The sequence below is a fragment of the Heteronotia binoei genome, chromosome 1 (genome assembly GCF_032191835.1).
Source record: "Heteronotia binoei isolate CCM8104 ecotype False Entrance Well chromosome 1, APGP_CSIRO_Hbin_v1, whole genome shotgun sequence".
NCBI lineage: Eukaryota > Metazoa > Chordata > Lepidosauria > Squamata > Gekkonidae > Heteronotia > Heteronotia binoei.
In genome coordinates this window covers 250372149-250397568 of record NC_083223.1, presented here as the reverse complement: position 1 = coordinate 250397568, position 25420 = coordinate 250372149, and the positions used below count along the sequence as shown (strand labels likewise).

The window sequence follows — 25420 nt, the reverse complement described above, 5'->3', positions numbered from 1 at the left end:
GATTTGGATGAACTACGGTGAAGCTTCAGGATTGTGTGTGATTCAAGCCAAGCGGATGTCCTCATGTGGGTATCACATCTGCACAGAGCCCACAGACAAAAATATTTAACATATCGAGGCTGCAACAGTGCCATCAATGTCCCACACATACTCCCCAAAACTGGGAATTGGCAGCACACTTTGGGCCTTTAGACATTTCTTTGTGTAGGCTGTCTTCAAAGAAAATGTCTGCACTGAATGTCTGGGGAGTCTGAGGTGAAATGTGTATTTAGAACTGGTGAGCGAGGGGCATCTCTGTCTCCTTGTCAGTCATAAGATGCTGCTAGCACTGTAGTTGCCAATCTCCAGGTCGGACCGGGAGATCTCCCAGAATTACAACTGATCTCCAGGCCAGTTCCCTCAGAGAAAATGACTGCTTTGGAGGGCAGACTATGGCATCACACCCTGCTGATATACCTCCCCTCCTGAAACCCGGCCCTCCCCAAGCTCCACAACAAATTTCCAGGGGCTTCCCAAGCCAAAATTGTCAACCCTAACTAAGACTCAGTAAAATAGAGCTAGTAATGAAGATAGTCAAATTTAAAAACAAACTCATTTGTGCCTTGTGTTGGAGAACCCTGCTGACAGATCTTGGCCAAAGACTTCTTTACTTTCTCTGGCTTGTCTGGCAAAGTCAGCATCTTTAGGAACTGTTCGCTAATTTATCCATGTGTGGGGTTCCCCCCTCCATTTCCTGGGCAAGAAAGCAAAGATTTGGGCAATGGGCTAAATTTAATTTTAATTTTATTTTTCTACATTGCTGTTTCTCCACAAGATTTTCCCACACACTCAGGGGCTGGGGCTGGAAGGGGCAAATTGGCTCCTTCCTTTACCGGGAAAGTTCTTGGTGGGTTACTGACAAAGTGAGTTGGGGTCCAGTGGTGCTGGCAGTGCCCAGACTTGGCCATGGTAATGATGAGAGGCAGAGCTTTTTTTTGAACAGGAACGCACAGGAACGCAGTTCTGGCTGGCTTGGCCATCCAAGTTCTAACCATGGCTGATCAAGTTTACCTTCCATGCCCACAGTAGGGGTCAGTCACAGAAGTTGCCATGACTTCCAGGTGCACACAAACACACATGCATATTAAAAAAATAAAAAACCACAAAAATGATAGGGCATTTCAGAGGTTATTCATTTATAAGTAGGGCTGCCAATCCTCAGTTGGAGGCAGGGGATCCCCCAGTTTGGAGGCCCTCCTCCACTTCAGGATTATCGGGGGTGGGGGGAGTGTGCCATCATTGCTCTATTCATGCCATCAGCTCTATTTCTCTTCTACTCTTAGGTAATAGACCTGGGTGTCATGACATTATAGCACTAAGGTGCTCAATCCAGAAAAAAACATTTTGGAAATATACCTCTGCTGACGTTTGTAAACAGAAGAGGAAGTGGATTCATGAGGATATTGGAACACAATCTCCTGTTCAGCTGGGAAGATCAGGGAGTTAAATGCTTTCAGAAGCACACTGATACGCTGGATCCTTTGTTCTAACTTCACATGCCAAAGCAGCAACAACTTGATTGTGGAAAATTGCCCCAGTGTAGAACCACCCACATTTTATTCCTTAAGACATTCTTCTGGAAGCTGTGCACTTCCCCTCTGTTCCAGCAGAACTCACAACCAATCACATCAATATTGCAAAAGCAGAAATGAAAACTAGATTTATTATTATTGTAAATAAAAAAGCAGGAACACAGGAACAGCACTACCTGTGTTGAGATAATGGGAGGCAATTTGTCAACGACCCCAGTAAAGGTAGCAGAGCAAGAGATCATCAGAACCGATTCCCTGGTCCCAATCTAGCAGGAAGTTTTCATGTTGCATCCCGTGGAAGTGGATGGAAATTGTGCAAGAGCACAGCTATGTGTGTTTGTGTGGTGTCAGATGTTGTCAAGTAGCTTCCAACCTATGCTAACTTTATGAATAGGGTTGTCAGGTATGGCTCAAGAAGTACCTGTGGACTTTGGGGGTGGAGCCAGGAGCAAGGTTGCGATGAGCATGACTGAACTCCGAAGGGAGTTCTGGCCATCACATTTAAAGAGACCATGCACCTTTTAAAAGCCTTCCTTTCACTGGAAATGATGAAAGATGGGGCACCTTCTTTTGGGGCTCATAGAATTGGAACCCTTGGCCCAATCTTTTTGAAACTTGGGGGGGGGGGGGGGTTGAGGAGAGGCACCAGATGCTATGCTGAAAATTGGGTGCCTCTACCTCAAAACACAGCCCCTCCAGAGCCCCAGATACCCAGTGTCTGATTCTACATTATACCCTATGGAGACAGATTAATTCTCCATTATACCCTATGGGAACTGGTCTCCATATGGTATAATAGAGTGCCCAGCGGACACCCCCCCCCCCAATAATCCTGAAGTGGGGGAGGGCTTCCAAACTGGGGGATCCCCTGCCCCAACTGAGGATTGGCAGCCCTACTTATAAATGAATGACCTCTAAAATACTCTATTTGGGGGGGGGGGGTTAATGTGCATATGTGTGTGTGTGTGCGTGCACCTGGGAGTCATGGCAACTTCTGTGACTGACCCCTACTGAGGGCATGGAAGGTATTTAGAGAGGTGGCTGAATAAAGCTTGCCCCTGCCTTTAGCTCTGGTAATCCAAGGAGGTCTCCCATCCAAGTACTTGCCAGAGTTGACCCTGCTTGGCTTCTGAGATCTGAGATTGGGCTTGCCTGGGCTATCCAGGGCTTAAAATGCCCTGTCATTAACAGCCTTGCTCAGGTCTTGCAAACTGAGAGCCAGGGTTTCCTGGGTTCAGTCTATCCATATCATATTGGGTCTACCTTTTTTCCTGCTGCCTTCGACATTTCTTAGCATTATTATTTTTTTCCAGTGAGCCTGGTCTTCTCATAATGTGACCAAAGTACAAACGCTTTAGTCATTTTAGTTTCTAGGAAGAATCCAACCTTGAACTGGAGCATTTCCCAGTGGATTGTGCCCCTTAAAATTAAGTGTTTGGGGGATTTTCTGCCAGTGGCACCAAGTGGCACTAAAATCTCCCCCACCTCAACAAACCTCCTCCCCATCTGTTAAATGCAAATGAATGGTGCTATCATCAGTCAGTCATAAGAAACCTAATGCGATCGATCTATTGCTATCTAAATATAGGCTCATGCTTTTCCCTACACAGAATATTACTGTGTGAAAACAAGCCTATGAGACATTCTTGTCAGGACATGGACACACTCTCCAAATTGCAACTGAGATCTGAAGTTCTAAGGCATTGCTTTGGCATGGTAGGGCACCACCAAGCTATAAACCAGATGGGAAGGTGCTGCCCTCTGCTGACAGGATCGCAACATTTCAGTGCAACTCAGGTTGTAGTTAACAATGGGAATTTGCAGGGGGCGAGCTCTGAAAGCCCCATATGGATGGGGGGCTGCAGCGCTGGGGAAAAGAGAGCTTCATTCTTTTTCCTTTGCATTTTTTTCCTGGATTGCAATCTTTTTGAAACTTGGGGGGGGGGGGGAGTTGAGGAGGGGCACCAGATGTTCTGCTGAAAATTTGGTGCCTCTACCTCAAATAACAGCCCCTCCAGAGCCCCAGATACCCAATGTCTGATTCTACATTATACCCTATGGAGATGGATTTCCATAGGGAATAATGGAGTGCCTAGAAGACATCCCCCCCCCTGCTTTCTAATGACCCTGAAGTGGGGGGAAGGCCTTCAAACCAAGGGATCCCCTGCCCCCAAATGTGGATTGGCACCCCTAAATCCAAAGTACAAACTTGGAATTCCAGTCAGAGAACTCCTAAAGACTTTGAGGCATTATACAAGTTGAGAATCTACCCATACATTTGCAAATCTGTTTGCCCACCTTCTCCTGAACTGTTTTGCATGCCAAGAGGAGTGGGAGGGAAACCATCAAAAAGCTAAAGAGAAGAGACACATTTGGGAAACCTGAAATAGTTTGTCCCTTCCTCCTTCTCCCTGCAAACTTGACAGGAAACAGCACTAAGTTTTACTCTTCTTCAGAGAGCCATCAGTGCTTGGGAGCACAGAGACAAAAAGAGGTATGCAGAGAAGTGGAACAATTGCTCAGTTCCTACCATATAAGAAAGAAAGAAAGAAAGATTACAGAAAGCAAGAAAGCGTTCTGCTTCTCCAGACAGATTTGGAATTAATCAAAGCCAAATCGTCTGTATCAAAGGCCAGCACAAGTCCATACTCAGAACTGACATTTCTTCCAAGCCTCTGTGTCTAGGATCCAGGCTTGAAACTTGACCCAAAAAAAGCAGGAGAAAAGAAAAGCAAACCTATTCACATTTGTAAATGCTATTAAATGCTAGAACGATGGAAAGGTTTTGAAGTTGGCTGGCTGGGACTCACTGGCCTGGCTGCAGCAGAGCCTACAATGGCTTCACCGCACAGAAAACCCCCCAACGTTGGTCCCCATCCGCACAGCGTTCAAGCTTCTCTCTCCATCCAGAGGCCATGGCCTCAAATTCGTCCTTGGAGAACTCCTGCAGTGTGTGAGGATGGGGGTGCGGGAAGAAAAGACAGGCATTTTTCATGCTACCTACCAGAAAGCAAGAAAACAATTTTTATAGCGCCCCTGCAGTGTACAGGAAATGAAGGGAAATTCTCCCACTCCTACCACAGCTGAGACAGAAAGACACCTCAAAGCAAAAGGTCGACTCTGGTCATTTGGGGCAGCCAAGAGTCACTTCATATCTGTGCCCCTTTACTTTTGGTCCATATGAAGGAGCACAGGCAGTTGAAGCTGTGCTTGGATGCCTGGCAACTGCCACCAAACTTCTTCCTTACCTGGACCCAACAAAACTGCAGAACAATCCATGGGTCTCAAAATACAGCCAGAGTGGTTTAATTGCTTGATGTCAGGGTAAAGTAGCTCATGGCAGTCTCCAGACTGGGAGGGTGGGTGGGGGCTGTGCCACAGAGGTGTGTTCTAGTTTCATACCTATCCCCCCCTTTCCCCAGCTGACCTGAATGAAACTCTCCTGACTTTTTTCCAGTTCTTGCAGCTCCTGGGTTAGTGCTGACAGCATCCGCTCTGTGTGGTCCAAGGCCTGGACACCTTTGAATCCAACTTTCTGTAGTACCTGTGGCAATTCAGCAGAGAGGAGGGTATTAGCAGGAGGCAAGAAAGAGGAACCTCGCATACACCCTATGCAAAAGCTGCCTCTCTCATGGCTCTCTCATCTACTTCTACCACCATTCCCTGCACCCCTTAACTAATTTTATTTTGGTAATTCTTTTTAAACAGGGAAATGTCACTACAAGGTGTGAAATCTGTGTCCTTTTTCTGTAGACAGTTATAGCCTTACCTGAGCTTCTGTAGTGCCTTTTCTGTAACAGTTTAGGAAACAGCAGTTCCATTTAAGGTAGAACAGCTGTGGGCTTTTCTGCATTCTCATTTTCCTCACTTGTGTGTTCTTGTTGCTTCAAGGATTTTCCCCTGTTCTGCATGTGTTTTGCTCCCTCTAGCAGTCAAATCAATATTACATTGCTTTGGGCTTTTCATATTCTCATTTCCCTTGCTTGCACACAACGGTGTTCCAGGGGCTCCATAGGGTATTTGAGAAGACAGGGGGAGACCCTTCTGACATGCATCCAGCTAACATGAAAATTGGGGACAGGGACCGTTATTTCAGGGAAGGAATTCATAAACTGGCCCACAACCACAGCTGCTGAGCTTCCTTATTGGACCATTAGCCTGGAAATGTGCACTACTGAAAAGTTTATTGTCTTATCTTGATTTTACTGCATGGCTTTCTGTGTTTATGGCCTGATCTGGATAGCCCAGACTAGCCTGATCTCACCAGATCTAGGAAGCTAAGTGGGTCAGCCCTGGTTAGTATTTGGATGGGAGACCACTGAGCAAGACAGGGTCACAAGCCAGAGGCAGGCAATGGCAAACCATCCCTGAATGTCTCTTGGCTTGAAAACCCTACAGAGTCACGGTAGGTCAGCTATGACCTGATGACATTTTCCACCACTGCTTCTGTGTTTGCAATCCACTTTCTGCATTGCTTACAGTATATCATACCTAAGTTTTTTGTTTGCACCGATTTCTAATTCTGTAGTCTTAGACCTCTTGCAATGTTTATTGGACATCTTTTGCTTTCTGATTTGCTTTTCTTATGCATATTTTGTAATCCACTTTGAGTCTCAGCAAGAAAGGCAGGGTAGAAATTGAGTAAAATACATATAATTTTGATGACTGAGTCATTTGATCTAAGTGAAGATCACTTAGTCATTTGATCCAAATGGAGGGAAAGGTCTAATTTGGCCTGCTACTGACCTCTACAGGGATAATTTTCCATTCCATACCTGGCCATATTCCGAAGGCACGAGCAGGCTGTATCCCCTCTGTTCGACATACTTAGTGAAAACTTCTGACCATGGGCGTGGCCCACAGCAATAATCAGAGATGAGGAGCTGTCCACCTGGTTTCAACCACAACTGGGGAAACAGATGTGTAGGACTGAGGCAGGAGCACACTTTCACAATGCTTTAGAAGAGGGATACAAGGGGTTGGATAGATGACCCTGGAGGTCTATGATTCTACAAGGGCAGGTTGAGGGTAGGTTTGCCAACTACCAGGGGGGAAATGCCTGATCTTTTAAAATTCAGGTGGGTGTAGCCATGTTGGTCTGAAGCAGTAGAACGTTTTAATCCAGTGGCACCTTTAAGACCAACATGAAAGGTTATACCTGACAGATAGATTCATTGGTATGATAAGCCAGTAATCTGTATTTTACTGTAACAGAGTGCACTTTAGTGCTAAACACAGCAGATCTATTCTTTGTTTTGAGGGCACTAGCCAGTTACAGAGGTACATAGAGCCACTTGTCAGTTTCAAACTAATAAGACAGTAAGGATGAGAGATGGAGACAGGATCTAGCAATTCCAACTACCTAGATAGATACATTCATTTATTACAATCAAAGATCAACTATTTCAAAACAGTCACATCTAAATAATTTTCAGACTGGATGGATACAGATGGAGGTTACCTCCATGTTGAAAATATGGAGAGCAACATGCCTCCTTCTTTGTGTGTGTGCGAGAGAGAAGTGGGAACAGAAGGCAGGCAGGCAATTTCCCTCAGAAGTATCTGACTAAATATCAAAGGGACAGAAGCAGAAGGGTTAACAGGAAGGAAACCCATCCAGTTTGTCTATTTATCTGCCTCTCATAACCCCCCTCTGGAGGCTGAGGCTAAGAGAGCTATTAGCCACAGCATATTGATGGAACTCTCCGTGGCAGTGATGCTCTGTATTCTTGGTGCTTGGGGGGGCAGTGGGAGAGCTTCTAGTGTCCTAGCACCACTAATGGACCTCCTGATGGCACCTGGTTTTTTTGGCCACTGTGTGACGCAGAGTGTTGGACTAGATGGGCCATTGACCTGATACAACATGGCTTCTCTTATGTTCTTAAGGGACAGAATATGGTCCTTCTCTTCCAACGATACCCAGAATAAAACTTAGTTGGTCTTGAAGGTGTCACTGGACTCAGGCTTTGTTCTTATCTTTTTAATACAGCCTTAATGGGATGTTATTTACCAAGTAATGTTATTGGCCTCCAGTTCATCAAAAACGTCATGAAAATTAGGTCTATATTAAAGAGACAGGTCTACTATATATGTTTTGATTTGTTAGTCACCTTGGTGGCCCTTGTGAGGCAAAAAGGTGGGATATAAATTTTGTAAAATAATGTAGATAAATTGGGGTTACCATATTTTGAAAAGCAAAAAAAGAGGACACACTTCCTGACTGACTACTTCAAAAAAGCGATCACTACGACAAACCTCATTTTAAATACCCCTACTATTTAAGCTCTGATAACTGCTAGTACCCAGGAATATTCTTAACCTTCTAACCCCAAAAGAGGACATTTTCCTCATTTTTTTTAAAAAAAAAGAGCCCAAAAGAGCACAGATTAAAAAAAAAAAGAGGATATGTCCTCTAAAAAGAGGATGTCTGGTAACCCTAAAATAGATTTTTCTCCAAGCCTTTTGCAATCCTAGGTGAAGACAATTTGGGACACTTACCAGGAACCTCTGAAAGAGGGCGCTTTTGTCTGCCACATGCAAGATAGTGTCTCTGCTGTAAACAAAATCAAAGGAGCCCTCTGGAAACACCCTTCGGGTGGCATCACCAACTTCAAATTGCACCTAGAACCACAGGAGGAGTAATAGAGTGTAGGGCCTGAGGTGAGAAGACAAAATGTCATCCCCTCCCACTAATGAATGTAGGCCTTGGTTGCCTAGGAATTTGTCCTGTTCAAGTCACACTTAAGTGAATGGCAACTGTGTACCCTTCCTGCCTTCTGTGCCTGGAGCTCTCCCCCAGAATACCTGGAAGGCAAACCCCTCCCCCCACCCCCCAAATTCTCTCCTTCGAATCCATCTTTATCACAAAGTCTTTGGCCTAACTCTTCAGCCTCCAAACCCAACCAAAATCCACCTATACAAAACTGCATTTGCCAATCTGCATCCCTTATCACACAGTTTCTTGACTCTCTTTTTCTTTTCTCCACCAGTGTCAGAATGTAAATTGTAAGCTCCTTGGGGGCAGGGACCTGTATATTACTTTGTAAAATACCGTGTCATTTATAAAATAATCAGCAGGTTTATGCTTGTCTCAGTTTTTCCACTCATTTCTGTTGCTAGGCTAAGGGCCTCAGGTAGCAATTTTCCATCCAGCAGCCTTGACATATAGGAACCCCCCATCCCACCCCACCTGTCTTTAAGATCTTCTGCTTTTCCCCCAATGCCCTTCCTCATCAGTACCAGAGATTCAGTCTCATTCTGGGCTCTCTCCAATGCCAGCTCCACCATGTTGTGTGAAAGATCCAGACCCAAGACCTCTACACCAAATTCCTGAGGAGAAGAAAGCACAAAAGTAGCTGTGTTACCTCACAGGGATGTTCCACTGAAATCAGCATCCTGTTTGAGAGAACTGCCATGGCAACCAGATGCCCCTCTGGAGGCCCAGAAGCAGGGGCATGGGGAGGCCAAAGCCTCCCTGCTGTGGTTACCCCGCCCCCCAGCACCAGTACTCAGCAAGTTACTCCCTCTGAGGTTTGAGGTTCCGTTCAGTTCTCATGGCTAATAGCTGTGGATGGACCTATTTTAATCCCATTTTTAATCCCATTTTAGAAGCCAACTAAACCAGTGGCCCCCCAGTCCTCAGCCACTCCCCAAAGCAGGTGCTTTCTCCAGGAGAATTGATCTCTGGGAGAGCTCCAGGCCCCACCTGGAGGTTGGCAACCATAGCACCTATCTGTTGGAGGTAAGCAACTCAACATGCCTGAACATTGGATGGGGACACATTGCTCTAAGCATGGATAGGTGTTCTCTCCTTAATGGGATGCCTCTCTGTGTCTTAACCTGGGAGCTGTTCTCTAACCCCACCTCTCACCCAGTGCGCTTTATCTCCACTGCTTCACATGGCTTTTCATGGCGTTAGATGCATCTACAGCTCTCTGTGGTAGAAGCAATGTGATATGGGATGATTAAGTTTCTTATCTCTCCTTTCAACTTCAACTTGAATCTGAACTGAATCTACCTGAATAAATGGAAGTTTTACTTTTGCAATATACTTCTTGGGAATTTATTTATTGCACATAATACCATGCTTCTATGAATGGGCAAACTCTGCTATATTAACCAAACATCCCAATACGATCAGCATTTCCCTGTTATGCCCACACTTTCAAATGAAACCAGTTTCCAATTGGCTTCACAGGTTACAGGTCTTATAATACAGCACCACCAAGTTCTTGGGCTCTACACAGGTTCCTGAGGGAAGCTCTGGCAGTTAAACTACTTCCAAAGAGATCTGAATGTGCAGCATCCACCCCATACTGTGAGGGAAGGCCACTCGCAAACCTGTGTGGTGTAGGGGTTAGTGTGTCCAATGGGACTGGGTTCACATTCCCACTCGGTCAGACCCACAGGGTGACCCTTGGACCAGTTTCTTTCTTTCAGCCTGACCTTCTACTTCACAGGGTTACTGTGAAGATAGAATGGAGGAGAAGAGTGTGATATCTTATGCTCTGACCACCTTGAAAAAGGGTGGGGTAGAAGTATGACAAACAGAAGTCCAGATAGGCCCTGCGCTGGGTACATGACAGGCAGATTTCAGCAGGGGCAACTTTCTGCAGCAGGGAGTTGCAGTGAATTTCTGCCAGTATGGCAACTGTTAGAGGCCATGTAGAGTTGCCAGCCCTGAGCTTTGAGGGAGTGGGGGGCGTGGAGCCTCAGGAGCGTGGGGACTGGGGACAGGAGGGACTTCAGCTGGGTATAATACCATAGAGTCTGCCCTCCAAAGCAGTCATTTTCTCCAGTGGGATTGACTTCTGTCATCTGGAGATCTGTTTGTAATTCCAGGAGATCTCCAGGCCCCTGCCTGGACGTTGGCAAACCTAGGCTCAGGAGCAGTGCCCAGAAAAAGAAAGGGATCAGGGAAATATTTGAGAGGGTGAGGGTGAGCTTCTAGTAGCCCAGTACCTTTGCCATGTAGAAATCACTTCCGCCAAGCCCACAGCCAACATCCAATACTTTCTGACCTGGTTTCAGTGCCAGCATGGACAACAACTCCTAGGGAGAGATTGGAGAGGATTAAGTAGGTCTAAAGTTGCCAACTACAGTTTGGGAAATTCTTGGAGATCTGGTGGCAGAGCTTAGAGAAGGAGTTGATTTTTATATCTGGTTTTTCTCTCCTGTAAGGAGACTCAAGGCGGCTTACAATTGCCTTCTATTCCTCTCCCCACAACAGACACCTTGTGAGGTAGGTGGGGCTGAGAGAATTCTGAGAGAGAGAACTGTGGCTGGCCCAAAATCACCCAGCAGGCTTCATTTGGAGGAAGAGAAGGGAATGAAATCCAGTTCTCCAGATTAAAGTCTGCCGCTCTTAACCACTACACCAACACAAGGCTGAGTTTGGGGGCTCAGTGGGGATATGTCATGGAACTAGGCTTCCCAACCCTCCCGCCCTGGTGGGGGACTCCAGGATTTCCACCCTCTTCCCCCGCTCCCCAAAAAAATGAAAGCGGGGGGAGGGGGGAAATGGCGCCAGGGAGCATGGCGAGCTGCCCCATCCCGGAGCAGGCGAGGCCGCCATGCCGCTGCCGCCCCCTCCCCGCCCACCGCAGCTGCTCCTCCGAGATGGGCCCAGGCTGAGCCCATCTCGGAGGAGCAGCCAAGAGGCGGCAGCAGCGCAGGCAAAACCAGAGAAGGGAAGGGTGGAGGTAGGCCAGGAGCATGGCGAGCCACGAATCCGGGCCCTTCTAGGACCCGGACTCGCGGCTCGCCACGCCCCCGGCTCGCCTCCCCCCCCTCCGATTCCACCCCAGAGGTGGAGCGGGCGAGGCCGCCACGCCACTGCCGCCCCCCCCCCCCGCCCCACCGCAGCTGCTCCTCCGAGATGGGCTCAGCCTGAGCCCATCTCGGAGGAGCAGCCACGGCGAGCAGAGAAGAGGCGGCAGCTGCGCAGCGGCGTCGCCCGCTCTGAGACTGGGCGGCTTGCCACGCTCCCTGGCGCTGTTTTCCCCCTCCCCCTAGCTCCTCCCCAGTGTCTCCTGGCTCCACCCCCAACGTCCCCTGGCTCCACCCCCAAAGTCCCCAGATATTTCTGGGATTGGACTTGGCAACCCTACATGGAACCCATCCACTGAAGCTGCCATTCCTCTAGGCCAGGGGAACTGATGGTTGAAGTTTGGAGATCAGTTGGAATTCTGCAGGCCCCACCTTGAAGTTGGGAACCTTAGTCAGGCCTCAGATGCTGCCAGAGGGGAGAGCTGCCTGCCTCAACCATTCCATTCCCAGTACCCTTTCCAAAGCAACACCAGCCAAGCCATGCAATTGTTTGGGGAGCCCAAATTCCAGGGATGTTTGGGGGGGGCGGTTGGGAAGGGAGGAGGCCTGCTTTCACTTTGGGATTTATTTGCTTTTTCATTGCACGCTTGACATTGAAATCTGGAATGTATTTCAGATGAGCACAATTGTTAAACTGCTGACATAAAAAAGGAAAATCTCATTCAGTCTGCAGCCTGATGGATCTTAAACACATGTTGACCGAGTTCAGTGAATGTGCACAGGATTGCGGCCTGCCAGCCTCAATGGGCCAGCTGCTCAGCATAAAACGAGAAAGGGCGGAACGAGATTTTAATTCACCTAAATCTGCAAAAACAAAAAAACAAAAGCTCGGCTTTATCTGGGTCTTTTCCATTTTGTATTTGTGAATCTCAGTTGCAGCCCACCCACTCTCACAGAACTGTGCAGGAACTTATTAATTGCCTTGCTGGTCAGACCAAAATTCCTTCTAGCTTTTAACGGTTACTGGCTCTGGATTGGGAAATACCTGGAGATTTGGGAGATGGAACCTGGAGAGGAGTTTATTTTATTTATTTATTTATTTATCTAAGATTTATATCCCGCCCTTCCCACTAGGTGGCTCAGGGCGGCTTACAACATATAACTAACATAAAATCTAAAATTAAGCATTAAAATCAACATTTCATAAGTTATAGTTAAAAATCTAAACATTTGTTATATACATAGACATTAAAATCACAAAGCGGACGTACAGCTACACTCATCGGTTGCATGTTCAATATTCGATGTTCCGTGTTCGATGTTCAGTACTCAGTGCTCTGTGCCGATTAGTTGTGGGCCAGCCGGAAGAGGGATGTCTTACAGGCCCTGCAGAATTGGGTAAGATCCCGCAGGGCCCTTACCTCTTCCGGCAGCTGGTTCCACCAAGATGGAGCCATTACGGAGAAGGCCCGGTCTCTTGTAACTTTCAAACGGGCTTCCTTTGGCCCGGGGACGACCAGGAGGTTTTGGGTCCCCGATCTTAGTGCTCGCTGGGGAACGTGTGGGAAGAGACGGTCCCTCAGATAGGCAGGTCCTAGGCCATATAGGGCTTTAAAGGTAATAACCAGCACCTTGTACCGAACTCGGTAAGATATTGGCAGCCAGTGCAGAGCCTGAAGTCCCGGCTGAATGTGCTCCCACCTTGGGAGCCCTAATAACAACCAGGCGGCGGCGTTCTGCACCAGCTGCAATTTCCGGGTTCGGCACAGGGGCAGCCCCATGTAGAGGGCATTGCAGTAGTTTAGAGAGGGGAGGAACCTCAGCGGAGTACAAGGCCATAGAGTCCAACCTCCAAGGCAGCCATTTTCTCCAGGGCAACTGATCTCTATTGTCTGGCAATCAGTTGTAAGGGTGGGAGATCTCCAACCGTCACCTGGCAACCCTAATTAACCTCAGGGGTGTCAAACTCACCTGGCAACCCTAATTAACCTCAGGGGTGTCAAACTCATTTGTTATGAGGGCTGGATCTGACATAAAATGGACTTTGTAAGGCCAGGCCACACAGATCATAAAATGTAATGCCAGGTAGTGGAGATGTAAACTTTATAAAGGATACAGAGAAACACAAAGATTTTTTTTTAACTTAAAAGACAAACATGCTTAAAACTCTTGCAATGTTTTCTTTAAAATGAAAAGTGGAGGGATCGGGAGATTTGGCAATGCAATTTTAAAAATAAAACATCCAAAAAAAGCACAAGGATCACAGCAGAAACTAAAAATATAAACAAAAAAAATGCTCTGGGCTTAGGAAAACATGAAATGGCTGGGCTCTGGAAACTTCTCCCCCTGCCCCAGTTCTACTCAGATGAGCAATGGCTTTTCAGTGTAATATCCCCCTTTGGCTGTGGGTTCCCAGGTTAGAGTATTCACTGGGCACTAGTTCTAAGATCCATTCAGTAGAGACATGCTGGCTCAAAGCATCAACCCTTTATTTGCAAGGTCACACAATTCCAGCAAGGAACAGCTTCTAACTGGCCATATAAATGCTGAAAAGTGAAACTGAGCTACACTCCATTAAAATACAGTGTAGCACGGACAAAGCTGCAAGGAAAACCTGTATTTTCTATTAAGGTCTCTGTGCCCAGATAACCGAGTAGTCTTTTCGGCACAGAGATCTTCTTTTTTTAATTTTATCAGTTTATTGTTATATAACACTAACACATCACAGAAGAGAAACAAAACACACACAAAATACAATATCCACTGGAGCATAAGGATCAAACTAGCATACATATATAATCTTCCATCCTTGTCTGTTTTTGGAGCATACTTTTCCTCTAACAAATTTATTTATATTCCAGCTCTTTCTGTTTGTCATACTATCACTATTTTACTCATTATCTATTTCATAATTTAACTTACAACTTTCAGCCATTCATATAATGGCTTCCAAGTTTCTTTACATTCTTTGCATTTTTGCAGTCTCATACAATTTTTGAAGAAATGCCTCTCTTTTTGGTATCTGCTGAGTTTTTTAATATCTAGCACAGACCAGCCTTGCGGCTGTTACAACATGTAATAGGAATCTCTTTATTAACTTAGACACGGAGTTCGGATACATGTTCAACAAGTACAATTCAGGTGAATATTGAATATTTATTTTTAATATTTTTTGGATCCAACTGTTAACCTGTCCCCAATATTTCAGGGCCTTATTACATTGCCACCAAATGTGGTAAAATGTACCTTTTACCCTTTTACACTTCCAGCACTTGTTGGGAGTATTCAAAAATATCTTGGACAATTTTCTGGTGTAATATACCATCTATATATCATTTTGTACAAATTTTCCTTAAAGATGGTCGATCTTGTTAATTTTATATTTTCTTACCATAACTTCTCCCATTCTGCCAACTCTATGGTATGTCCAATATCTTGCATCCATTTTATCATATTTTCCTTGATAATTTCGTCCTGCATTTTAATCTCTAACAGAAAATTGTAAATTTTTGTAATCAGTTTCTCTTTAGATCCCAAAATTATAGCATCAAATTCATTCATCTTGTTCTCAAAACCAAATTCTTTGTCACCTTTATATCTGGATTTAATATGCATTTTTGTCCACCAATCTAATTGCTCATTTTTTTTCCATCTTTAAATTCCCTTTGTCATCTCATAAGGACTCATAGGTATATATTTCTTCCATTGAATTGAGGTGTACTGAAGCTTCCACAGGTGATAACCATTTTGGTGTATATTTATAAATTTGCGCTTTCATTCCTGCCCAAATTCTATAAATAGATTTTCTAATTTCACGTTTAAGGACTGGACTATTTTTTGAAGGTGTTTGGTACCAAATATAAGAATGCCAACCCTTAGGAAGATCTGCTCCCTCCAAAATCAGTAATCTTTTGTTCTCTAGCAGCATCCAGTCTTTTGCCCACAACAAGCCACATGCTTTATAGTATATTTGCCAGTCCAGCAGCGCAAATCCACCTCTTTGTTTACTCTCCTGTAAGGTCTTCAACTTACTTCTTGGCCTTTTGTTTTGCCATATAAAATTAGAGACAATCTTATTCAATTGTTGGAAAAAAGATGTTGGTAATATAATCGGTATCATTTGAAACAGGAACAACATTCTAGGTAGGACATTCATCTTAATTGTTGCAATTCTACTTAACAATGAGAGATGTAAATCTTGCCATTTCTCTAGGTTCGTTTTTATTTCTTTAAAAATCTTATCAAAATTATCATTTTTTAGAGTTCATCTGTTAGATGAATTCCCAAATATTTTACCCTTTTTCACATCCAAAACCAGATTTATTTTCCAATTCAATAAGTAGTTCCTTTAACATATTTTTTGCTATAAATTTCGTTTTTTGGTAATTCACCTTAAAACCTGCCACATCACCGAACTGTTTCAACCTTTCTTTTAGCTTTTCAATTGAATTGATCAAATCTTCCAATATAAACATCAAATCATCAGCAAATGCCTGTCCTTTAAAGCTTTCTCCCTTAATCTTTGCTCCTCTTATCTCTTGATCATTTCGAATAGCGTCAATCAAATATTCTAATGTCATAAACAATAATGGCGAAAGTGGGCATCCTTACCTTGTTCGATATCAATTAATTCTGATGGTTCTCCATTGATGTTAACTCTGGCTTTCTGATTTGAATAAATGGCTTTAACTAAGCGACCAAAATATTTTCCACAACCAATATCTTCTAAACATTTTAACGTGAATTCCCAATTCACATTGTCAAATGCTTTTTCTGCATCTAACATGATACAGGCCATTTGTTTATCTGGATGCTCCCGGTAAAATTCCAAAATATTTAGGATGGTTCTTATATTTTGTTTCATCTGCCTTCTTGGAATGAAACCTGATTGATCTTCATGTACAACATCTGCAATTACTTTCTTAAATCTCTGTGCTAAAATAGCTGCAAAGATTTTATAATCTGGGTTTAACAGCGATATAGGCCTGTAATTCTTTATATCCATTGAGTCAATCCCTCTTTATGTATCAAAGAGATCAATGTTTCCTTCCATGAATCTGGAACCTTTAATGTTCATTTTATTCCTTCTATCACTCTCTTATATGGGAGTAATATCACTTCTTCAAAACATTTGAAAAATTCCACTGGCAAACCATTTGGTCCTGGGGTTTTGTTATTTTTTTTTATTTCTTATCGTGTCCACAATCTCTTGTACTGTTATAGGGCTATTTAGAATTTTTTGTTCTCTCGATATTTTCTTTATGTTAGCCCTCTTTATATATTCTTTTTGTTGTAGTTCTGATTTTTCCTGTTTTTTATATAATTTTTGGTAAAAATTCCTAATAATCTCTTCCATTTGTTTTTTCTGCGAAACCTCCTCCAGATTTTCTCTTCTCAGTGACTTTATCATTTTTTTCTCCCTTTCCTTCCTTAATCTATAGGCCAGCCATCTACTAACTTTATTGGCGTTTTCAAAAAAATTTCGTTTAGTTCATTTCAGTTTTTTCTCCAATTCTTCTTTTAATAATAAATTAATCTGATGTTGGGTACTTTGGATTTTCATTTTAATTTCCACTGTGTTTTTCTCTTTTTGCATTTTCTCTTGTATATGTAGTTTTTCTACCAGTTGATTATAAGCTTTCATTCTCTCTCTTTTTCTCCTGGAGGAATATCTAATAGTTATTCCCCTTAAAAAGGCTTTAAAGGTATCCCATATTGTTTGAATTGATGTATCTTTTTCTAAGTTTTGATTAAAAAACATTTTGATTTCCTTTTTGGCTTCTTCCACAAATGCTTATTCCTTTTAAGATCTGAAGATTCAAGGTCCACTGAGCCTTTTTAATCAAACTTTGTAATGTAATCTGTAAAGGATTATGATCTGCAAATGTCTTGGGCAGTATTATAACATCTTCTAATAGCAAAGTTAGGGAGGCTGAAATCCAGCACATGTCAGTCCTGGACCAAGAATCATGTACCTTTGAATAGTAAGTAAAATCTTTATTTTTAAGATTTTTTGTCCTCCAAGAATCTATTAAACTCAATTTGTCCGCCATCTTGAGGAAAGTTCTAGGCAGTTGACTACGATATTTTTTTAAAATCTTTTTTCCAATTTTTTTGTCCATATCCACCTCAAAAACTGCATTGTAGTCGCCTGTAATATAGTGCTCTTGATAGTCCAATTCAATGATTCTATCATGGATAGTCTTGTAAAATTCTTGTTTTTCATTCGGGGCATATATATTCCCAAGTAATATTTTTTCCCCATTATGTGTTATTTCAGTCAACAATACTCTACCTTCATCAGCTGCATATAACAATCTAGACTCTATCTGAGTTCTAATATAGGTTGCCACCCCTCTCTTTTTCTTGTGATCAGCAAATAGTTGTCCTAACTTTTTCTTTTGAAGATATTTTACATCTTTTTTTAGTAATGTGTGTCTTTTGCAGGCATATTATGTTAGCTTGTAGTTTTTTTAGTAGCAGAAAATTTTTTTGTGGAGCATTTAATCCATTAACATTTATTGAGATAATTTGTAGTCCTGCCTTGCCCATTATTCTGTTAATATATTACTATCTACTATTTTTCCTTGCTCTTTCTGTGTTTGTGATCTTGTTTTCATTTTTTCTTTCTTTTTCCTTTTTAACACTTCTTCTCCCTCTGTTTTTATTTCCTTCTCCTTCTTGACCTTCTTCCCTTTCCTCTTCCTCCAAATCTGACTCTTGGCTTTCTTTTTCTGCATATTTATTCAAAAATTCTTGTGCTTTAAATATTGATATTATGTTGAATCTTTTACCTTGAAATGTAAAGAAAATACCTTCTGGCAGTAACCATCTAAATTGAATAGTCTTTTCAATCAGCCATACTGTCAGTTTCTTATAACCACTTCTTCTCTGGCGTATGCTCCATGGTACTTTTTTTAAAATTTTAATTCTGTTATCTTTTCATTTTAAATCAACTTCTCTGGTAGCCATCAAAATTGCTTCACAGGTTGAAACTTTTATGAATTTAACATGTACTTCTCTTGGTAAATTATTTATCTTGAATAGGCTGAGGCAATCCTTTTAACCCAATCTATCTGTTGTTTAATATCTTTAACGGCTTCTTCTTCACCTAATGTCAGAAGGTTGTTAATTTTCCTGCATATATCTTCCCCCTTCTCTTCTGGGAGGTTCTGGAACCTTAAAATATACGCAGCCTTATCCATTTCTACTTTTGCTGTTCTGTCCTCAGTGTCTGAGTATTTAGTCTTATATTCTTGAATTGTGGTAGACATTGCTATCATTCTTTCATCATGTATCAACTTTATTTGATAATTTATGTCTTTGTTGACTGTTAAGTAAGAGTTGTCTCTGAAATTCATCAACTTTATCATTGGTCTTCCTTATGTCTTCTTTTAGTTCAAGTTTAATCTCCTCTAAAGCTTCTTGGTTTTGTTTAAAACCTGTCGTCATTATATTCTGCAGCTTCTCAATAGCTGCCATTGGTTTACTCACCTGGGGAGGTGTCCTGCCCTGGTTTTTTTATTTCCATATTTCTTCCCGTTTTCACCTTACTACCTTTACAATAATTAAAAATCACCTAAAGTACACTTTAACTGTAGCACTCTCCAGATATCACATAGTTCTATTATTTGTCTCTAATCCTCAATATAGTCTTTAGTTCCCTTCCCAAATTGATTCTTATTTACTTCATAGACACTTTTATCCTTTACTTACAGTTCATCACTCACAAAATAGTCTTAATCACTCTATTTAATTAAGTTCATACACTCAAATTAAATGACATCCAATTAAGTTCATAGGCTCAATTAATATCCTTACTCAATTCAATTCACACTATTGCATTCACTACTTCAATTCTGTTCCTATGTCACAGTCCACATTCACATTCATTTAGCTAACAGCAGTTTAACTTCCTCCTCCACAACAGTAAGTTCTACTGCCAGAGCATCTCAGTTCACTATATCTCGTTCCTCCTTCTTCCTCCTTCTTCTTCCCAGGATCCTCTGTGTCTCAGTTTCCAACTTTTCTCAATATGCCATTTTAGATTCACCGCATCTCCATTACACACTCCATATAAGTACAATACAGTATAGAGTTCTCATGTCACTTTTCCTTTTTCTTTTCTTGACATGACGTTCCAAATCAACCAACCACTCTTCAAAGAAGAGGCAGCCATGGCTCCGCTAAGAACCGCCTCTTCCTCCTTTTATTCTTTCTAAAATAACGCCTTTCCCAATGCCCTCAAACTCCATCTCTTCATTCCCTGCTCTCCGTTCTCCGCTCTTCTGTTTCACTCTTATCTTCTGCCTCCTTGCCTGTACCTTCAACTCTGTCTCTTAAATATATCTCTCACCAACTCTTTCCGTTCTCTTCCTCTCTTCACCAAAACACCCGTTCTCAGATTTCCTTTGTTTTCTCTCTTTCTCTTGCTTTCCACCTCCCGCCGACTCCATCCAACACCATGTCTTTATTTTAGCTCTTTCCTCTCTCTTCCTCGCTCACTCATGATCTTGCCACTTCACTTACTTTTAAAACTTTCAGTCTTTTCAAATCCGTTTTCCACTCCAACGCTATGTTAAACTCGGTTCTCCATCCTCCTCTGGAACCCGCCACACTTCTCCTCTCTGCTCTGCCTTGTCTCATCTCGTCATTTTAAGTAAGTCAGTCTTTTATTCCTTACTGACTTGTCTCTAATAGTCCAAATTAAATTATTTCTGCTTTTCCCAAATTATCAATGCACCAAAAATAGATGGAATTATCAGATATCCTTATTACTTCATTCTCCGGGGACCCAGTTCAAAATGCACAAGGCGTTTACAAGCCTCGGCACGGGAAAGACAGAAACCAGTAGGGAAGCCTCCACTTCCCCTCCAAAGTTCCCTCTAGCTCCCTTTGCTGCGGAGCATCTTCTGACGCTCTTTTAAGGGGTATCTCGATGAAGAAGTCCCCTCTAAGGCTTGTAATTGGGGATACTTGCCGAGAGCTCTCAGTCAAGTCCTCCATGTCACTGCATCATCTTCCCAGAAGTCTTGGCACAGAGATCTTAATGAAAAATCCATTCTGCATTTTCTGTGCAGCTTTGCAAGCCCAGAATTGCTTCCTGCTTCAGCCTGCAAAGACAAGGAAGAAGGAGCTGGGAACTTTGGCAGCCTTGGAGCTTCAAAATGTGAGGACAGGAGAGGGGAGAAAAGAGCCCTGTGGGTCTGATTAAAGCCCTGGGTGGGGCTTTAATTTGACACCCCTGCTCTACTCTCTCATACAGAAGCCTCAACTGGAAAACTCCCCAAATGTGGCTTGGTAACGGAGATGCCTGGTCAGCCTTTGTTTCCAGTGTTCCCAGGTATCATATTTGTGGACATGGCAGTTCCTTTTATGCAGTACTTTTATCTATGAAAGACTGTAACTAGGACTCTCACACACACCAGCTTTATACTGAGCCACACCATTGGTTTATCAGTGTCTGTACTGTCTATTCTGATTGACTCTCCAAGCTGTCAGGTAGAGGTCTTTCACAAACCATACTGTGACCAGGGCTGAGGTAGGGGAGCCTGGAAAGTTATTTTCACTCTGTGGTTTACACCAATTCCGCAGGGCCTGCAAGACCTACCTCTTTAAAATAGCCTTCACTTAATACCGAGCTAAGAAAGTTTCGCTGGATATGTTTTAGCCACTGAATTTTATAGAAGATCTGAGTCATAGCACCATAATGTTAATTTTACTACAAGTTGATTTAATGATTTAATGATGGTTTTATATAATTGTAATTATCGTGTATGGTTTTATTGTACATTGTATTTATGTGTTGTGAGCCGCCCTGAGCGTGCCTCGGCGGGGAGGGCGGGATATAAATAAAAGGTATTATTATTATTATTATTATTATTTAAGGTCTAGGCTGGGAAATATCTGGAGATTATGGGAGTGGAGCCTGGAGAGGGGGGGACTTACGGATGGGAGGGTATAATGCCATACAGTCCACCTTACAAAGAAGTCATTTTCTCAAGGGGAACTGATCTCTGTTGTCTGGAGACCAACTATAATTCTGGGAGATCTCCAGCTACTATCTGGAGGTTGGCAACCCTTTTACTGGACAGCTTAGGGGGGTCTAAGGAGATACAAAGACTATGTGTAGTCTCTTCAGTTCTCTTGGTTTTTCTCTGCTTGATATGCAGTCACAGTGCTGTGAAGTTTACTCATTTGCTGGCCCCGCCCCAAAGGAAGCTGCTGCACTCCTTTCATGCCTGTTTCCTCCCTCAACTCATGTAGGGGTGCCATTTTACGATCTCTTTTGAGCATGTGCTGTGTTCCAGTCCCTCTTTGGGCTCTCTGGCCTTGTTAGGTCACCCTGTCAGGTCAAAAGTATGTTCCCACATGCTGAGGGCATCCTTCAAGCTAACCTCTCCCAACCTAGGAGCCCCACGCATGACCAGACCTGTTTAGTAACAGGTATCTCTTTCTCCTTCCCCTGTGGTCCAAGAGCATGGACATTTGCCAGGAGGGATTCTGTCCATCCTTCCCAGCTCCACCAGGTGTCTAGCCAGGCAGCAGGGTCGACCCACCACACCTAATACCTGATCCTTTTTAAGTCGAGATGCTGAGGGCTGGACCTTTTGCATACACAGCAGGAAATCATCTACCACTGAGCCCCTCTGTCCCTTCTGCTCCACATGGTGAGGGGAGGGACGGTGGCTCAGTGGTAGAGCATCTGCTTGGTAAGCAGAAGGTCCCAGGTTCAATCCCTGGCATCTCCAACTAAAAAGGGTCCAGGCAAATAGTTGTGAAAAACCTCTGCTTGAGACCCTGGAGAGCCGCTGCCAGTCTGAGTAGACAATACTGACTTTGATGGACCAAGGGTCTGAATCAGTATAAGGCAGCTTCATGTGTTCATGTGGTGGTTACCTTAGTGGTATTGATTCCTCCAGTGCTGACAAAGCCAGGTCCAAAAACCCATTCATAGCGCCGGATGCTACGGTTGGCGTATTGTTCACTGTCTAGGAACTGCTGGAAGGTGTCATATCCACGTGTGGACATGCTGTTTCGCAGGACTTTTTGGAGAAGCCAGCAAACCTGATTCCTGTTTTGCTTCCTCTGTGTGGCAAAAGAGTGAAAGCAGAGCTAAGTGTAACTGGCATTGAAACAGGCCACTGGAATTTTATTTCACTTTATTTTCAAATGTTCAAGTTTCCAGACCTCAGTATCTTGGCAAACATGTGAGGCTCTGGTGAAGGCCTTAGAGAAGAATAATGGTTGATTTATTTAAAAGAAAGTGCTGGTACCCATATCCTCTGAAATTCTACCCACAAAAAGACAGGTCAGGCTATACTTACTTAATGGTGAGAGAAGGGCACTCTGTGCAGTCTCAGAATTACTCCACAGCATGAATATAGAAGAGATGGTTACCTTTATGTAAGTTTGCACAGATCGTGACAAGACTATCTCAAAGCCATAGAGTTTGTCTCCAAAGGTCTTCTGGGCGGATGCGAGGAGGCAATTGTACTCTTTAGGTGATCGGTATAAGGTGGGATTGAATGCCCTTGGGCTGTCTCCTAAAGGAAGAGGAAGTCAGCGTGAGCCGGGGGATTGGACTCTGAGTTTAGGAAACCACTTCTGCTAGGGATTTGCTGTACAATGTTTGGCAAAGTTGCTACACAATGGATTTTCTATTGTGCTACTTGCTGAGAAGTCTCTGGCACTGAGCTGGTGTGGAGGCTTCTGTTTATTCAGGGAATGAAAGTTTGCCTACTGTGAGGAAGGAAAATATGTCATTCTGGCTGGCACTACAACTGTATGCAGGGGTTGGGTAAGGACTGGGAAGAAGTCCCAGGAGGTAGGAAGCCATTGACGCACACAAATTTGGTCACATATGACCTGTCATTCATGAAAAACTGGTTTCCAGTACTAGAATACATGATCATTGAACACATGAAGCTGCCTTATAGTGAATCAGACCATCGGTCCATCTACTTTGACTGGCAGTGGCTCTCTGGGATCTCAGGCAGGGGTGAGGTCCTTCACATCACCTATTGCTTGTTTAACTGTAGATGCCAGAGATTGAACTTGGGACCTTCTGCATGTCAGGCAGATGCTCTACCAGTGAGCCACAGCCCCTCCCCAAAGTCATGAAGTCCTGGTTGTCAGAGGACCTTGTTTCTGTAAGATGTGAACTGGAGACTAGTGATGACCATAAGCATAGATGGATTACAGTTTCAAGGAGGACAGGTCCATCAATGGCTACTACTGATGGTAACTAAAGGGAGCCCCCAAATTCAAAGGCAGTAAACCTCTGAATATCAGTGTCAGTAGGCAAGATCAGGGGTTGACCTTGGCCTCTATACCTTGTTATTGGACCTTCATGATAAACTGGTTGGCCACTGTGAGACACAGGATGTTGAACCAAATGATCCCCTGGTTTGATCCAGCAGGGCTCTTATGTCCTTGTGAACAGGGTGAGCTTGGGGAGGACGGACGGACTTTGAAACATCCATAACCTGTTGCTCAATAAAGCTGTGTATGTATAAATACTGAAAACAGAATATAAACTTGTTCGGCATTTACTAATGGGAAGTTCTTGCGTTCTCTTTTGTGGATGGTCAGGGTGGAAAGTACCATGGAGTTATTTCACCAGTGTGCCCCACAAAGTAAAGTTTAGAAGTGGATCCCACTTCAAACAAGTTTGGGAACCACTAAAGGAAATTCCTATTTGGAAAAATGTGGAGCTGATTTTGTATGAAGCCTCTTTTCAAGTTTGTTCAGGAAGTAAGAGCGGTGCCTGTTAACAATAGCTACATCTGGAGTAAAGGGGCAATATTTGGACAAATGAATGAAATCATCTTCGTGTTGATGTAGCAAAGACTGCTCAAGGAATGGTGCCGATTAAATATTGACGTGCCTTGTGGTAGCTTCCAGGACTGAGAGCCAAACTAAACAAAAACATCAGGAGATCCATGATTAGATCTGCCCAGCATATTCCAAATGCAAATATCAGCTTCTGAGAGGTCCAATTCCAAGCAAGGATGCCACTTGGGTAAGGGGAAAAGAGGTTTAATCCTTTGTCATTACCTGGTTCTGCCAATCAAAGCCACCAATCCTGTTTGTCCTTCTCTCCTCTCCTCCAGCTCTATTAATGGCTGGGGTAGTGCTGTTTTGTTTTGATTAGCAAAACTGTGCCAGAGAGGAAAGGTTAAACCCCTCTCCCCCAATTCATATTTCTACTTTTAAAATGCTGAACAGATCCATTCATATCCTTCTGGAGTTGCTCCCCCAACTTTCTTGCTGCCAGAGGTCAGGGTTACATGTGTTTAAATTCAGATTTTAAAATTATGAAATATATAACATTATATTACTTGGCATCTGTTTACATCCCCCCCATGCAGAACATTCCATCTTCCCCATTGCTGGTGCTCCCCTGCCCCCAACATTTTAGCTCCTATGGCTTTCCTTCACTACTCATTCATATGCCTGGCTTCAGGCAGGAAAGCGGAAGAAGCTCTTGCACTGGGCACTCAACTCACTTTCCATTGCCAGTCACACCCCTGGGCTCCCTCCTCACCACCCTCCTGCTCTATGCAGGGAAGGGGGCACAGAACCTAGTTCAGACACACAAGATAGAAGTTCGTGCATCTTGATTGATCCTTCCATAAAGTACAAACTGGAAGCTCATGCAGGCTAGCTTGGCACCCATTACAAAGCCCCCGTGTGGCCATCATGGGTCCTCATCAATCAGGGAGTTTTCCAGCCATGCACAGGCCCCATTTGGATTGGGACTGCAGCACACAGGGAGAGAAGGCTTAAGCATCCTGCCCTCACCATGCTGTTTTCATGGCCTGAACTGGGCCCAGGAGCCACTATTTGCCTTGATCAGTATACACAGGCCTCAGATTCAGCAGGAGCTTACAGGAGCACAGCTCCAGAAACTTTCTGATGGTTCCCCCTCTTCCTCCCCACCTACCTTGTCTATTAAATAGTAGGTGCAACTGCTTAACAATCCCTGGATTAGGAGAGTGGGCAGCTAGCCAGCCACCAGGAGTTTTGCCACACCGCCAGCAGCCCTCATTAACCCGTGGAGAAGCCTGCGCCACCAC

At 43.6% G+C, this 25420-nt stretch overlaps 1 protein-coding gene across 1 annotated transcript in view; it reads right to left on the bottom strand.

Moving 5' to 3' along the window:
- Positions 1 to 3461: 3461 nt before the first annotated feature.
- Positions 3462 to 25420, bottom strand: part of LOC132587776 (uncharacterized) — a 33435-nt gene continuing 11476 nt past the window's right edge. Inside the window, exons 5-12 of the mRNA XM_060260147.1 lie at positions 22740 to 22885; positions 22239 to 22427; positions 10533 to 10622; positions 8811 to 8900; positions 8070 to 8192; positions 6347 to 6478; positions 4999 to 5115; positions 3462 to 4515 (exon numbers count right to left, since the gene is read on the bottom strand). Of these exons, the coding sequence (XP_060116130.1) occupies positions 4402 to 4515; positions 4999 to 5115; positions 6347 to 6478; positions 8070 to 8192; positions 8811 to 8900; positions 10533 to 10622; positions 22239 to 22427; positions 22740 to 22885 (1001 nt within the window). The 3' untranslated portion in view covers positions 3462 to 4401. The remainder of the gene's footprint in view (positions 4516 to 4998; positions 5116 to 6346; positions 6479 to 8069; positions 8193 to 8810; positions 8901 to 10532; positions 10623 to 22238; positions 22428 to 22739; positions 22886 to 25420) is intronic.